The 11,722-nt window shown below is 53.7% G+C and overlaps 2 protein-coding genes across 2 annotated transcripts; both read right to left on the reverse strand.

Moving 5' to 3' along the window:
- Positions 1-471: 471 nt before the first annotated feature.
- LOC141725644 (uncharacterized) lies at positions 472-1,335 on the reverse strand. The gene is made up of 2 exons (XM_074529621.1): positions 837-1,335; positions 472-593 (listed from the first exon to the last, which is right to left on the reverse strand). The coding sequence occupies exons 1-2, from the start codon at positions 1,333-1,335 to the stop codon at positions 472-474; spliced, it is 621 nt and encodes a 206-aa protein (XP_074385722.1).
- A 6,344-nt stretch (positions 1,336-7,679) lies between these two features.
- LOC106630089 (uncharacterized) lies at positions 7,680-7,906 on the reverse strand. Its single transcript, XM_014274022.3, has one exon. It carries the CDS (start codon positions 7,904-7,906, stop codon positions 7,694-7,696), a length of 213 nt encoding a protein of 70 aa, XP_014129497.2. The 3' UTR covers positions 7,680-7,693.
- Between the last annotated feature and the right edge of the window lie 3,816 nt (positions 7,907-11,722).

The following is an 11,722-nucleotide window of genomic DNA, read 5'->3' on the forward strand; positions in this document are numbered from 1 at the left end:
ACAGATCCTCTGCTTTTCCTCTCTCCGTTAAAATGTGGATTTTTCTTACACAACTTCATTAATATGTAATTACCCCCTTGCATAAACACCCCGCGATGAAAACTCTTACTTTACCAACCAAGAAATTGCCTGGAGTGGGGACGAGGAGCCACCAGGTGGAACCACCCCGGAGCCTCCTTGTGAGGCCGCTGCAAACCCAGCTCTGGCCACCAGAAGGACCAGGAGCCACTCAGAGGGATGAGGAGATTAAAAACACGGACGCGAGGGGGGTTTGAGCCAGCATTTTTTAATTTATTGCCTCCACATCTGCTGTGAAATGAGGTGAAAAGCATTTTAAATTTCACAGCATCAGCAGGTCACAACTTCAGAGCGCGTTACAAGCAGGGGGACAGAGCGGAGATGGGTGACAAAGCAGGACAGGGAGGGGGGACAGGGACAATTCCCTTTGTTCCCCCTCACTCCTCACGTCCTTTATTTGATCTTCCGGGCTGGCACTTTGCAGACTTGCTTCTGCTGCTGGCGGGGGATGCCCTTGGCCACGGGGACACAGCCCTGCTGGACCGGAGCGGGACATGGACAAGGACAGGTCTGGACTGGAGGGGGACAGGTCTGGACTGGGGGTGGACAGCTCTTCACTGGGATGCTCTTCACGGGAGGGGGACAGGGACGGGGACAGACCTGCACTGGTGGAGGACAGGTCTGCACTGGGATGCTCTTCACGGGAGGGGGACAGGGACAGGGACACACCTGCACTGGTGGAGGACAGGTCTGCACTGGGATGCTCTGCACTGGTTGGGGACAGCTCTGCACTGGGATGCTCTGCACGGGGGTCCCACAGCACGGCTTCCCCCCTTGGACCACTGACCCGTGGCACCTCTCGGAGCACACAGACCTCCCATAACCCTGGCACCCCCCTGAACCCCCATAGCTGTACGTGGGTCTCCTGACACAGCTGGAGCCTCCTCCATGGCATGAACCTGAGGAGCCCTGGCACCTTTCAGCACACACAGACCTCCCATAACCCTGGCACCCTCCTGAGCCCCCATAGCTGTACGTGGGCCTCCTGACACAGCCGTCCCCCCCTCCATGGCACGAGCTGGAGGAGCCGTGGCAGCGCTCGGCGCAGCGGGGCTGTCGGTAGCCGTAGTGCCGGTAGTCGTGGCCCCTCATGCCCTCGCAACCCTCGCCGTGGCAGCCCGAGGAGCCGCCCGAGGAGCAGCAGGTGGAGTAACCGTAGCGGAAGGGCGTGCGCCGCGTGTCCAGCCAGGAGCCAGAGGGGTCGTACCAGGTGGAGTTCAGGTTGAAGAAGGATTCTCTTCCTGAGGAGTAAATCATGGCGGGGATGTGGGGGAAAACCTGGAAAAGAGGTGGGTTGGTGTCAGAGTCTCCTCTGATTCTGTTTAATTTCCCATGGGGTTTATCCTGAGGGCGTGGATCCAGAGGAAATTCCTGCAGTTGCCCAACGCTGGTGAGATTGCATCCAAATTCCATCCAAACCCTCTTTCTGACCTTTTCTTTCCCGTTTTTCACCTCCAAGAAGAAAACCAATCACAAGGCACCACCACACGTGGTGGCACCACTGTAAATCCCACACCAAATCCCTCAAGAACTTCTCCCATGTCAGAGAGTGGTCTGAGGGTCCAGGTGTCCCCTCCCAAATCCAGACCCCCCATCCAAGAAGGGATGAGCCTCACCAGATCTCAAACGAAGACAGGCACTGCCCAGGGGAGCAGAATGTGAGAGCCCAAGGGGCCGAGGGCTTTTATAGAGCTCCGAGAGTTCCCCTGAACGTGAAACACGCAGCAGGAACGAGGATTAAATTATTTATTGGCAAAACATCTCCTCCATTTGGATGCTGTTCCCAGTGCCTGGCATGTTCTGCTTGACTCACCATTTCTGATAAGCATCTTTTAATTATAACATCGCTCCCCAGCGGGGCACATAAAAGGCTTGAGACGGTCTAAGCCCCATTTTGGATGTGTGAGGCAGGTAATAAAGGACTTATTCACCCTCTGCAGGATGACCTGTGAGTCAGGAGCTCTGAGCCTCCCCTCCTGCTGTCCGTGAGGAGCATTTCCAGGTGAGAAGCATGAGCAGGTGATGGGAAGAGCCAGCTCAGAGTCACCAAAAGCAAATTGTGCCCGTCGGTTTCTGTGATGCAGGGGTTGGCTCTGGGCATGAGGCAGCCAGGATGGGCAGGGCCTGACACGGCTTTTCCAGGGAATTTCTGGCTGCCTCATTCCTGGAAGTGTCCAAGACCAGCTTGGACAGGGCTGGAATGGTGAGAGGTGCCTGTGGGAGTTGCAGTGACATGATCCCTAAGGTCCCCTCCAACCCAAACCTTTCCATGATTCTCTTTCCTCCCCATTTCTTCATTCCAAACTTGCCCCTCTCCTCACTCCAGGTTGGTTTTTTGAACCCTCCCAACCCAAACCATTCCATGATTCTGTTTCCTCTGAATTGCTGCATTCCAAATTTGCCCCTCTCCTCATCCCCAAGTTGGTTTTTTGAGGTCCCTCCCAATCCAAACCACTCCACAATTCCATGGTTCTGCCCCAGCTTTTGTGAGGTTTTTGTCACAATCTCTCCCAGCAGCCTCGGGGTTAAACTGGGGGAGGATTGGACTGGGTGGATGAAAAATGTGGGGATGAAAAAGGGGCTGATTCTGGAGCTGGTGCTGTTTAACAGCTTCATTAAAACCCTGGATTATGGGATGGACTTGGAAAATTCTCAAATTGGGGTGAGGGGCTGGGATGGAGGAACTGGGATGGATGAGGAAACTGGGATGGGGAACTGGGATGGGGAACTGGGATGGAGGAACTGGGATGGGGGAACTGGGATGGGGAACTGAGATGGAGGAACCAGGATGGGGGAACTGGGATGGAGGAACTGAGATGGGGAACTGGGATGGGGGAACTGGGATGGGGAACTGGGATGGAGGAACTGGGATGGAGGAACTGGGATGGATGAGGCAACTGGGATGGATGAGGCAACTGGGATGGGGTAACTGGAATGGGGGAACTGGGATGGGGGAACTGGGATAGATGGGGGAACTGGGATGGAGGAACTGGGATGGATGGGGTAACTGGGATGGGGGACTGGAATGGGGGAACTGGGATGGGGGAACTGTAGGATGGGGAACTGGGATGGAGGAACTGGGATGGAGGAACTGGAATGGGGGAACTGGGATAGATGGGGGAACTGGGATAGATGGGGGAACTGGGATGGGAGGGCTGTGAGAAGCAGCTTGGGAGGCAAACTGGACCAAATCAGACCTGGAAGCGAGGGCTGAGCTGGCCCTTGGTCTGTGGGCCCTGAGCCACCGTTCTTGGAACTGGGAAGAAAATCCCTAATAAAACAAGGCCTCTCCCAAGGTAAATTTCAGGTACGTGGTTTTTTATTTGGAATAAGACACGAGAAAAAGAAACTGCTGTGGTGAAGAAAATGAGGATTAATTTCCTTTTTTTGCCCTTCCCAGCTCTCCGTGGTGGTTGTGTGAGGACATGCCCGGGTCATGCCGAGGCAGCACAAAGAAATTACAAAGAAATTACAAAGAAATTAAATTATTTATTTTCATGCCCTTTGCGGGAGGCTTTTTTGGCAAAGTGAGGAGAAGCAGCAGGTTACCCTTGTTCCTGCACCTTCCTGCAGGAGCGAAAAGGCATCCCCGGCATGCACAGCCACCCCTCCCGTGCCGGGCCACGCGCTCATTATCATAATTAACATGCAAATGAGGATGTGCGCTGCTCCCATTCGGGGGATGAAGGCACAGGGCAGATGTTGGTGCCCGGCTCTGCCCATACCGAGCTCCCGGGGTGGGTAAACCAGGGTGGAGAGGATTTTCCAACCTGGAGAAACCCCTGAGGGCAGAGCTGAAACCTTGATTCCGATTTAAATGTACGAGTTCCCTCGGGAGAGTTTGAATGGTTTTCAGCATCTCATTGTAATGTCGGTGGGCGAAAAAGAGAGGAACCGAGAGTTTGCTAAATTATGTTCAACTTTATTCTTGATTTTCCAACCTGGAGAAACCCCTGAGGGCAGAGCTGGAACCCTCCCGTGTGAGCCCTGATTTAAATGTCCGAGTTTCCTCGGGAGAATTTGAATGGCTTTCAGCATCTTCTCGTTGCGATGTCGGTGGTCAAAAAAAAGAGGAACTGAGAATTTGCTAAATAATTTTAAAATTTATTCCTTAGTACACGGGGAGGAGACAAAGCTGCAGGAGCCTGTGATGCTCCTGCCTTTACAGTGGTTCGTTTTTTCTTGCCAAGTCCTGGAGCTGCCTCCCAACAACCTCGGAGGTGAAGTCCAGGAGAGCAGATCCGTGGTGGTTCCTCCGTGTCCGAGCAGCCTCAGGAGGGGGAACCGCAGGGAAAACCAAAACCCGGCAAGGGGAGAACGCTCCGAATTTAAAAATTTAAAGTGTCAGTGCCGGGGCCAAGCAGGGCATTCCCAAATCTGACGTGCAAAAAAAGCAGCAGCGAGCTCAGAGCATCCCTTGGGCAGGGGGGTGAACCCCCCAAACCCAACCAGGAGCTGGGGAGGGGTCCCTGGGCTCAGTTCTTCACGCAGAGGGGCACCAGCGTCACCTGCTTCTGCTGCTGGTGGCCGGGGTGAGGCGGCAGGGGGACAACGGGGGGACAGCAGCGCTGGGAGGGCCGGGGGCAGCAGGGCACGGGCCGGGGGCACCGCTGGATGCAGGGACAGCGATGATGCAGCGGCTGCAGGACCACCGGGGGTTCCTCATCCTCCTCGGGACGTTGCTCCACTCGCCTGCGGGGCTTGCCCGGGTCGGGCTCCGGGCACGGCGGGCACGGGCGGTGCTGCTCCAGAGGCCGCCGGTGGATCCTCACGGGCGGGGGGCACGCGGGGGGCACCGGGCTCACCTCCACCCGCCGCCGGGGCTTGCAGCTCTGCGGGGCTGGGCAGCAGGAGGGCCGGGGTGGGCACAGATCGCGGGGGTGGCAGCTCTGGGTGGAGCCCTCGGTGTCGTGGCTGAGGGTGCCGGGGTTGGGGCAGATCTCGGGGGGGTTGGGGCAGGTTTTGGGAGGGTCGTGGCAGTGCTCGGTGGAGTTGGGAGGTGTCCTGTGCTGGCACAGGTCGTGGTCGGTGCCGCCTTTGTGCTGGAGCATCCTGGGGCAGAGATCACAGAATCGGGGAGTTATTGAGGGTGGGAAAGAATTCCAAGGTCATCCAGTCCAGCCTGTGATGGATCAACATCACCCAGCCAGGAGCACTGAGTGCCACATCCAGGAATTCACCGGGCCTCTCCAAGGATGGAGACTTCAAACCTCCCTGGGCAGCCCCTGCCAAGCCCTGACCCCTTTCCAGGAGGAAATTCCTCCCGAGTCCAACCCGAGCCTGCCCTGGCACAGATTCTCCCCTCCTGTCCCTGTCCCCTGGGAGCAAAACCCGACCTCCCCGCTGTCCCCTCCTTGTGCAGAGCCCAAAATTCCCCCTGGGCCCCCTTTTCTCTAAGCTGAGCCCCCCAGTTCCCTCGGGAGCTGCTTCTCCCATGACTCACAAATCCTTTGAGGGTGACCAAGCCCTTGGGCATAAACAACCTGGGAAAACGCAAACAAAAAACCGACGCCTCTTTTTTCTTTCTTTGTTTTTTTTAGTATTTCCAAGGAATCGGAGAGAATCCAACTCACCCTGCGAGCAGAAACGGACGGGCTGAGCAAGGAATCGGAGTCCTGAGCACAGAGAGCCGGGGCTGGAAGCTTTTATATGGGCCGAGCTGTGCAGGGAATGAGGCACGTCCTGGGAATGAATAGCTGAGCACTGAGGCCTCTGCCTTGTGTGTGTGTGTGTGTGTCTGTGTTTGTTCCTGGAGCTCTCTGTCGGGTTAATCAGCCCCAATTAACGCCTGGCCTGGTGTGGGCAGTGTTCTGCAGAGGCTGTGGCCATTATCTCATTAGTCCTGGTCGTGCTCGGATGGGCTCCTGCCCCGTGTTAGTCAGACGGGATCCCGGGATGGGATGCGGATACCTGGGATGCCGGGATGCTGAGTGATGTGCCCAGAAGGGGACTCTGGTGGAGGTGGGAAAACCACAAAAAAGCCCAGGAGTCCTTCCAGAGGGTGAGGAGGGAATCCAGGCTGGCCCCAGCACCGGGTGGGAGATGGGAATCCGGGATTCCTACAAACACCGGGCTCAGTGGCAGGCTGGCGATGGGATGTTTGTAGGTTTATTCCCTGATTTAAATGGATTAAATTAAATTAATTCGCTCCCAAGTGTGGAGCACCTTGGCTATGGCAAGGAAAAGCCTTTTATGTGTGGAAAGTCTGGAATGGGGACACCAGAGGAGCGATGACCTCACGCAGAAACAATTCCAGGCTCTGCCAAGCACCGTGTCCAGCTTTCTGACATTTTTGCTTTGTGGAGCTGCTCCAGTTTGCATTTCTGTGGCCGAGACATTTTTGAAGCACCAGGAAAATTCCTCTTCCAGGAGCCCCGCGGCGCTCCAAAGGCATTTCCATGTGGAGTAAGGGATGCTCGGAGCTCTGCCCGGTGGAATTTGGGTTTGAATCACTGGGAAAAGCATCCGCAGAATTCGGGGGTGTGGCTCCAGGGCTGCGCTGGCACCTGACAGGGCTCTGCTGTAATTTATTCATTTATTCCGTAGCTACAGGAGAAGTGGAATTGCCTGGCAGGAGGCCACGGGATTTGTGTGGAAAGATGAAAATTGGGATCTGTTAGGGCCGAGCAGGATTTTAGGTTTAGAACTCATTGCCAGAGCCCCAAGTTGATGTTGTGTTTGGATTTTTTTTTCACATTAAAGGAATTTTGGAGCCACTTCCCTTCCTGAGGATTTCACAAATCCCCGAGTGTGAATATCGAATTTCTGATCTGGTCTCTTAAAGTATCCCACATTTTAACAGAATCCAGAGAAAATGACTCAGTGTTTTTGGATCCTTCAGGCTGGACCTAAATCTGATCAGCCTGGGTTAGTGGGAGGTGTCTCTGTCCATGGCAGGGGTGGGACTGGATGAGATTTAAAGTCCCTTCTAACCTGAACCACCCTGGTCTGTTTAATAATTTTAAAACCTCTAAAAGCTCAGCAAGAGCTTTTAAATGTGGGAAGATTCCCATTAGGAATAGAAGACCTCCAGCTCTGGCTTTAGGACCACAGAGATGCTTTGGTCTCAAACTGGATCTCAAATCAGAGGGAGAAAAATGAATTAAACTGATTAAATGAATGAATTAAACTGTCACCTCTTGCTGAGGTGACATTTTTCACTTGCAAGTCCCATTTTCCCCCAGGTGAACCTAAAGAGTTCACCGGGTACACCGGGGCGTTGTCGTCACAGAATGCCAAACATGCAAAATTAATTACATTAATCAATTAGGCAAACGCTAAACACATCCCACACTACTGTTTAAGGGATAAAGAGAAATGAATAAACATAATCCAGGAGTTTGCAGGGTCAGAAGTTACAAATTTTATTGTCTTTCATGGCTAATTGGGGATTAAAGAAAGAGAAGGGAGAAGGAAACTGTCCCATCACCAAGAGGGGAAGGAAGAGCAGCGCCAGAAACTCGCTGGGCAGCAGCTTCAGGGCACAGCCAGGGGACTAAAGGCAGCAAAAAGAAATTCTAGGTGTCCAAACACAGCAGGAGGAGTGTTTGGGCTGGGATCCATGTCCATATCCATGTCCAAATCCATGCTGGAGCCGGGAATCCACCAGGTGAGCTCAGTTGCCGCAGCAGCCGCCACCGCAGCAGCCGCTGTTGTTGTTGCTGATGGTGTAGCAGCAGGACATGGGCATGCAGCAGGACTGCACGGGCATGCAGCAGGGGCTGCAGCACTGCATGGGGCTGCAGCACATGGGGGTCTTGCAGCAGCGGGGGCTGCTGTAGCAGCACACGGAGTAGTTATTTCCGCCGCCGCAGCATCCGTTGGGCATCTTGGGTGTGGTGGGAGAGGAGGCGGAGCTGGAAGGAGCAGAGAGAGGCTGTGAGGGGGAGCAGCGGGTTTGGAATTTAGGGAGAATTCAAGGCTCTGGTCATTCATTCAGCTTTGGGGGTTCAAGGAGGGCAAACCCAGGGGTGTCCTGTTTATAAATGATGTTTTTCCCGTGGTGCAGGGGCCCAATGGCTCATTCTGGTGTCTTAGGAGGATCAACCCGCTCTGGACCCTTCTGGAATGTTCTCCATACCCTTCGCCTGCATGGCCCTGCTGATAGTCCCAGAGCCTCCCTGAACATTCCCAGCTCATCCCCGAAACTCCTCGTGCAGAGTCCATAAAATCCCGACTTCAATTCCCGTCCTAGACCCCCAGAAATACTTAGATCTGCTATAAATATCAGATATCCAAATTTTAGATATCCAAAATTCCCTTTTGGGAGGCGAAGGAAGGGTTAGAAGTTCTTACTTACCCTGCTGAAGAGTGAGGAGAGCTGAAGGTAGGAGAAGATGAGCGAATGAAGCGAGCTGGGCCCGGAGCCCTTTTATACTCCCGGCCATCCTTCCTCCTGGAAGTGAGACAGCCATTGACCATTCCAGCTTCCCTGTTTATCCATCCAAACCCATATTTTTTAGCCATAGGTGTCGCCTGGAATTTGCATTTCGCCTCATTACTGGTGATCCACCACGCTCCTTCTGCCTCGTCATGGTTTAGCCTGGAGATAATCAAAGGGCTCCCGTGAATTTGGATGAATTTGTCCTCATCACAACCTTGTGAGGGAGCTAAAAAATGCGGCCTCGTATCTGCTGGATGGAGATGTTCTGGGACTGACTCAGCAGCAGCTGGTGCTGAATCAGTGCTGGAGCCCAAACCCAGCCCCGGTGTCGTGCCGGTCGTTCCGTGGGGATGGCGTTTGGAGCAAATTGGGGGAAATGTCAGGAAGATGGGGATGTTTGTTTGCTCCTGGTCACTGAATGTGCACGTGAGGAGGGAGCCAGGAGTGTTTGGGATGTCTGGGGCTCAGTCACCCGCATGTGACTCCGTGAAAATGCGTTGTGGAATGGTTTGGGTTGGAAATGATCTCCAAGATCATCCAATTCCACCCCTCTGCAGGGGACATGGGCAGGGACATGTCCAGGCTGCTCAGAGCTCCATCCCACCTGTCCTTGGGCACTTCCAGGTGTGGGAAGTTCTCAATTTAATAATTTTTTATTTTTATTACTATTTTATTAATATTCAATTAAAGGGTTAAAGGGTAGCTCTGCCTGTGCAAGAGGCAACATGAGGGATGGTGGCTCCAAGAATGGATGTGGAACACCCCAAATCAACATTTCCTTCCTGCAGCGTCCAGGTGAATTCCAGGAATCCTGGAATCCTGGCCCTGAGCAGGGATGGAGGGCTTTGGACTTGGCGCAGGACCCTCTGAGCGTATTGGAAATGGAGGGAGCCCAGAATGAACCAAAAGTGAGAAGACTGAGGTGGAAGAGAAGGGCCCAGCACAGAAACTGCTCCTCACTGGGCTGGTGGAGCTGAGTGGGAGGCAGGGACTCAGGAAGAGACTTTGTTGAGGTGAAACAATTTTCTGTGAGGGAAGGGACATCAAGGCAGGGCAGAGCCTTGGGCAGCTGGAGCCTGGCAGGAGCACCGGGCAGGAATTTTGGGAGGAATTTTTTTCACGGTCTGAAATTGCAGCTCTCAGTCGAGGACCACATTATCCTGAGAGCTGCCTAATGAGAGGATGGAGGATCCTGCCTGGCCAGTTCCCTGCTGCTGCCTGACATCCTCAGGGATCCCAGGGCTGCTCAGGAGAGGGGTCGGCCCAGGTGAGCTGGAACCAGCCCCGAGGACGGTGGCAAGGACCTTGCTTTGCTCTCTGTGCGGTGCAAGGGGGAGCAGATTGAGATTTTAGAGCTGTTTCATCCCTGCAGGAAATGCCAGCAGCTCCTTTCCAGGCTTCCCAGGCATGAGAGCAATTCCTGGAGTGAAACAAGGGAGAAGCAAATTGGTGATTGTGACTTCTGCGTGAAGGGCAGGAGAACACGCGCGGCATTTCCTTCCTGATGGGACAGACAAACCCACCTGGACAGATCAATTTTTTAATTTACAAGGAATTAATGGGGCAGAAGCAAAGGGATGCACTCCACTTGTGCCTCCAGAGGGAGGTTTTCCATTGGCAGCTGTGAGAAGGGAGGTGGAGGTGGGAATTTCCCAACCTGGATGGTCGTGTCCAGCTCAAGGTACCCAAATAATTTTTGGGGATTGGGGTGGGCATCACAATGTAAACAAGGGACTGAAGCAGTGTGGAAACAGAGTCAGAAAAGGGCATAAAATGCATCCAAAGGATGGCAGTGCAGAACTTTCATGTTTTGGTAGAACCCCAACCAACCCTTGAAGGCAGCAGAGGTTCCTCAGTATTTATTTTACAAACAAATGTCTGGTAACTCAGTTTGGCAGAGGCAGAACCTCCATGTCCTGAGTGTCAGACTGTCTGCAGGGACTGGCTGTGGGTCCTGAGGCAGATTTTGGCCGTCTGGGATGTGTCTGTGTCAGACTCTTCCTGAAAACATTCCTGGTTTTTGTGAGTTTATGAATTATTTTCATAGAACCAGAGACCGTTTTGGGTCAGAAGGGACCTTAAAAATCATTTATTCCACCCCTTGACATGGGCAGGGACACCTTCCACAATCCAAGGTGGCTCCAAGCCCTGTCCAACCTGGTCTTGGGCACTTCCAGGGATGGCACAACCAGAAATTCCCTGGAAAACCTGTGCCAGCTCCTCACCACCCTCACAGAGAACGATTTCTTCCCAATATCCAACCTCAATTTCAGACCCCACTCCTCCTTGTCCTGTCACTGCAGTTCCTGATGAAAAGTCCCTCTCCAGCTTCCCTGGAGCTGCTCCATATCCTGGTAGGTGCTGTGAGGTCTCCACACAACCATTTTTTTTCTCCTATTTCTCTGCTATTTTATACAGAGAGGGCAAATATCATTCCCAGAGGTGCCAGAAACTCCAGTTTGAATTAATTTACCCTCAGGAATACCCTGATTTCATGTGAGTGAACACCTTGGAGACAGGAGAATCCCAACACTGTGAAAAAACACTGGGAAAAGGTGAAAGGTTTGGCCAAACCCCCTGGATCCACCAGCGAACAAACAGCTCAACACCAGGAGGTTGCAGGGTCACAAACTACAGGTTTTATTGGTTTTTTTTTTTTTTTCCAGAAAGATTGAAACGAAACAGTGATGAAAAGAGTGAAACATCCCACACACCGAGAGGAGAACGAAGAGCAGCGCCGGCGCTCGCGGGAGGAACTCGCCGGGCGGCGGCTTCAGGGCACATCACAAGAATGAGGTGAAGGAAGGCAGGAGAAGAAGAGGAGTTCTACAGCTTCTAAGCACAGGAGGAAGAGCAGCGTTTGGGGTGTTATCCATATCCAAATCCGTATCCAAGAGGGAACGAGCTGGGTGGGTTTAGTTGCCACCGCAGCAGCCGCCGCTGCTGCCGCCGCCGCAGCAGCCGCTGTTGTTGCTGGTGATGGTGTAGCAGCAGGGCATGGACATGCAGCAGGACTGCATGGGCATGCAGCAGGGGGTGCAGCAGGGGGTGCAGCAGGGGCTGCAGCACTGCATGGGGCTGCAGCACATGGGCCTCTTGCAGCTCTTGGGGCTGCTGTAGCAGCACATGGTGTAGCTACTTCCGCCACCGCAGCATCCGTTGGGCATCTTGGTGATGGGAGTGGAGGCGAAGCTGGAAGGGAAAGAGAGAGTTTGTGTTTTTCTCTGCTTGAATCTCTCGGAGGTTGAGGCAGCTGAAAGC

Source organism: Zonotrichia albicollis, chromosome 30 (genome assembly GCF_047830755.1).
Source record: "Zonotrichia albicollis isolate bZonAlb1 chromosome 30, bZonAlb1.hap1, whole genome shotgun sequence".
NCBI lineage: Eukaryota > Metazoa > Chordata > Aves > Passeriformes > Passerellidae > Zonotrichia > Zonotrichia albicollis.

What these genes read in the sequence shown, in the direction of transcription:
- LOC141725644 (XM_074529621.1), bottom strand. Translation starts at nt 1,335, where the DNA reads ATGATTTACTCCTCAGGAAGAGAATCCTTCTTCAACCTGAACTCCACC. An exon ending in CCAAGGGGGGAAGCCGTGCT is followed by an intron (nt 594 to 836) that starts GTGGGACCCCCG and finishes GTCCCCCTCCAG; the next exon opens with TCCAGACCTGTCCTTGTCCA.
- LOC106630089 (XM_014274022.3), bottom strand. Translation starts at nt 7,906, where the DNA reads ATGCCCAACGGATGCTGCGGCGGCGGAAATAACTACTCCGTGTGCTGC.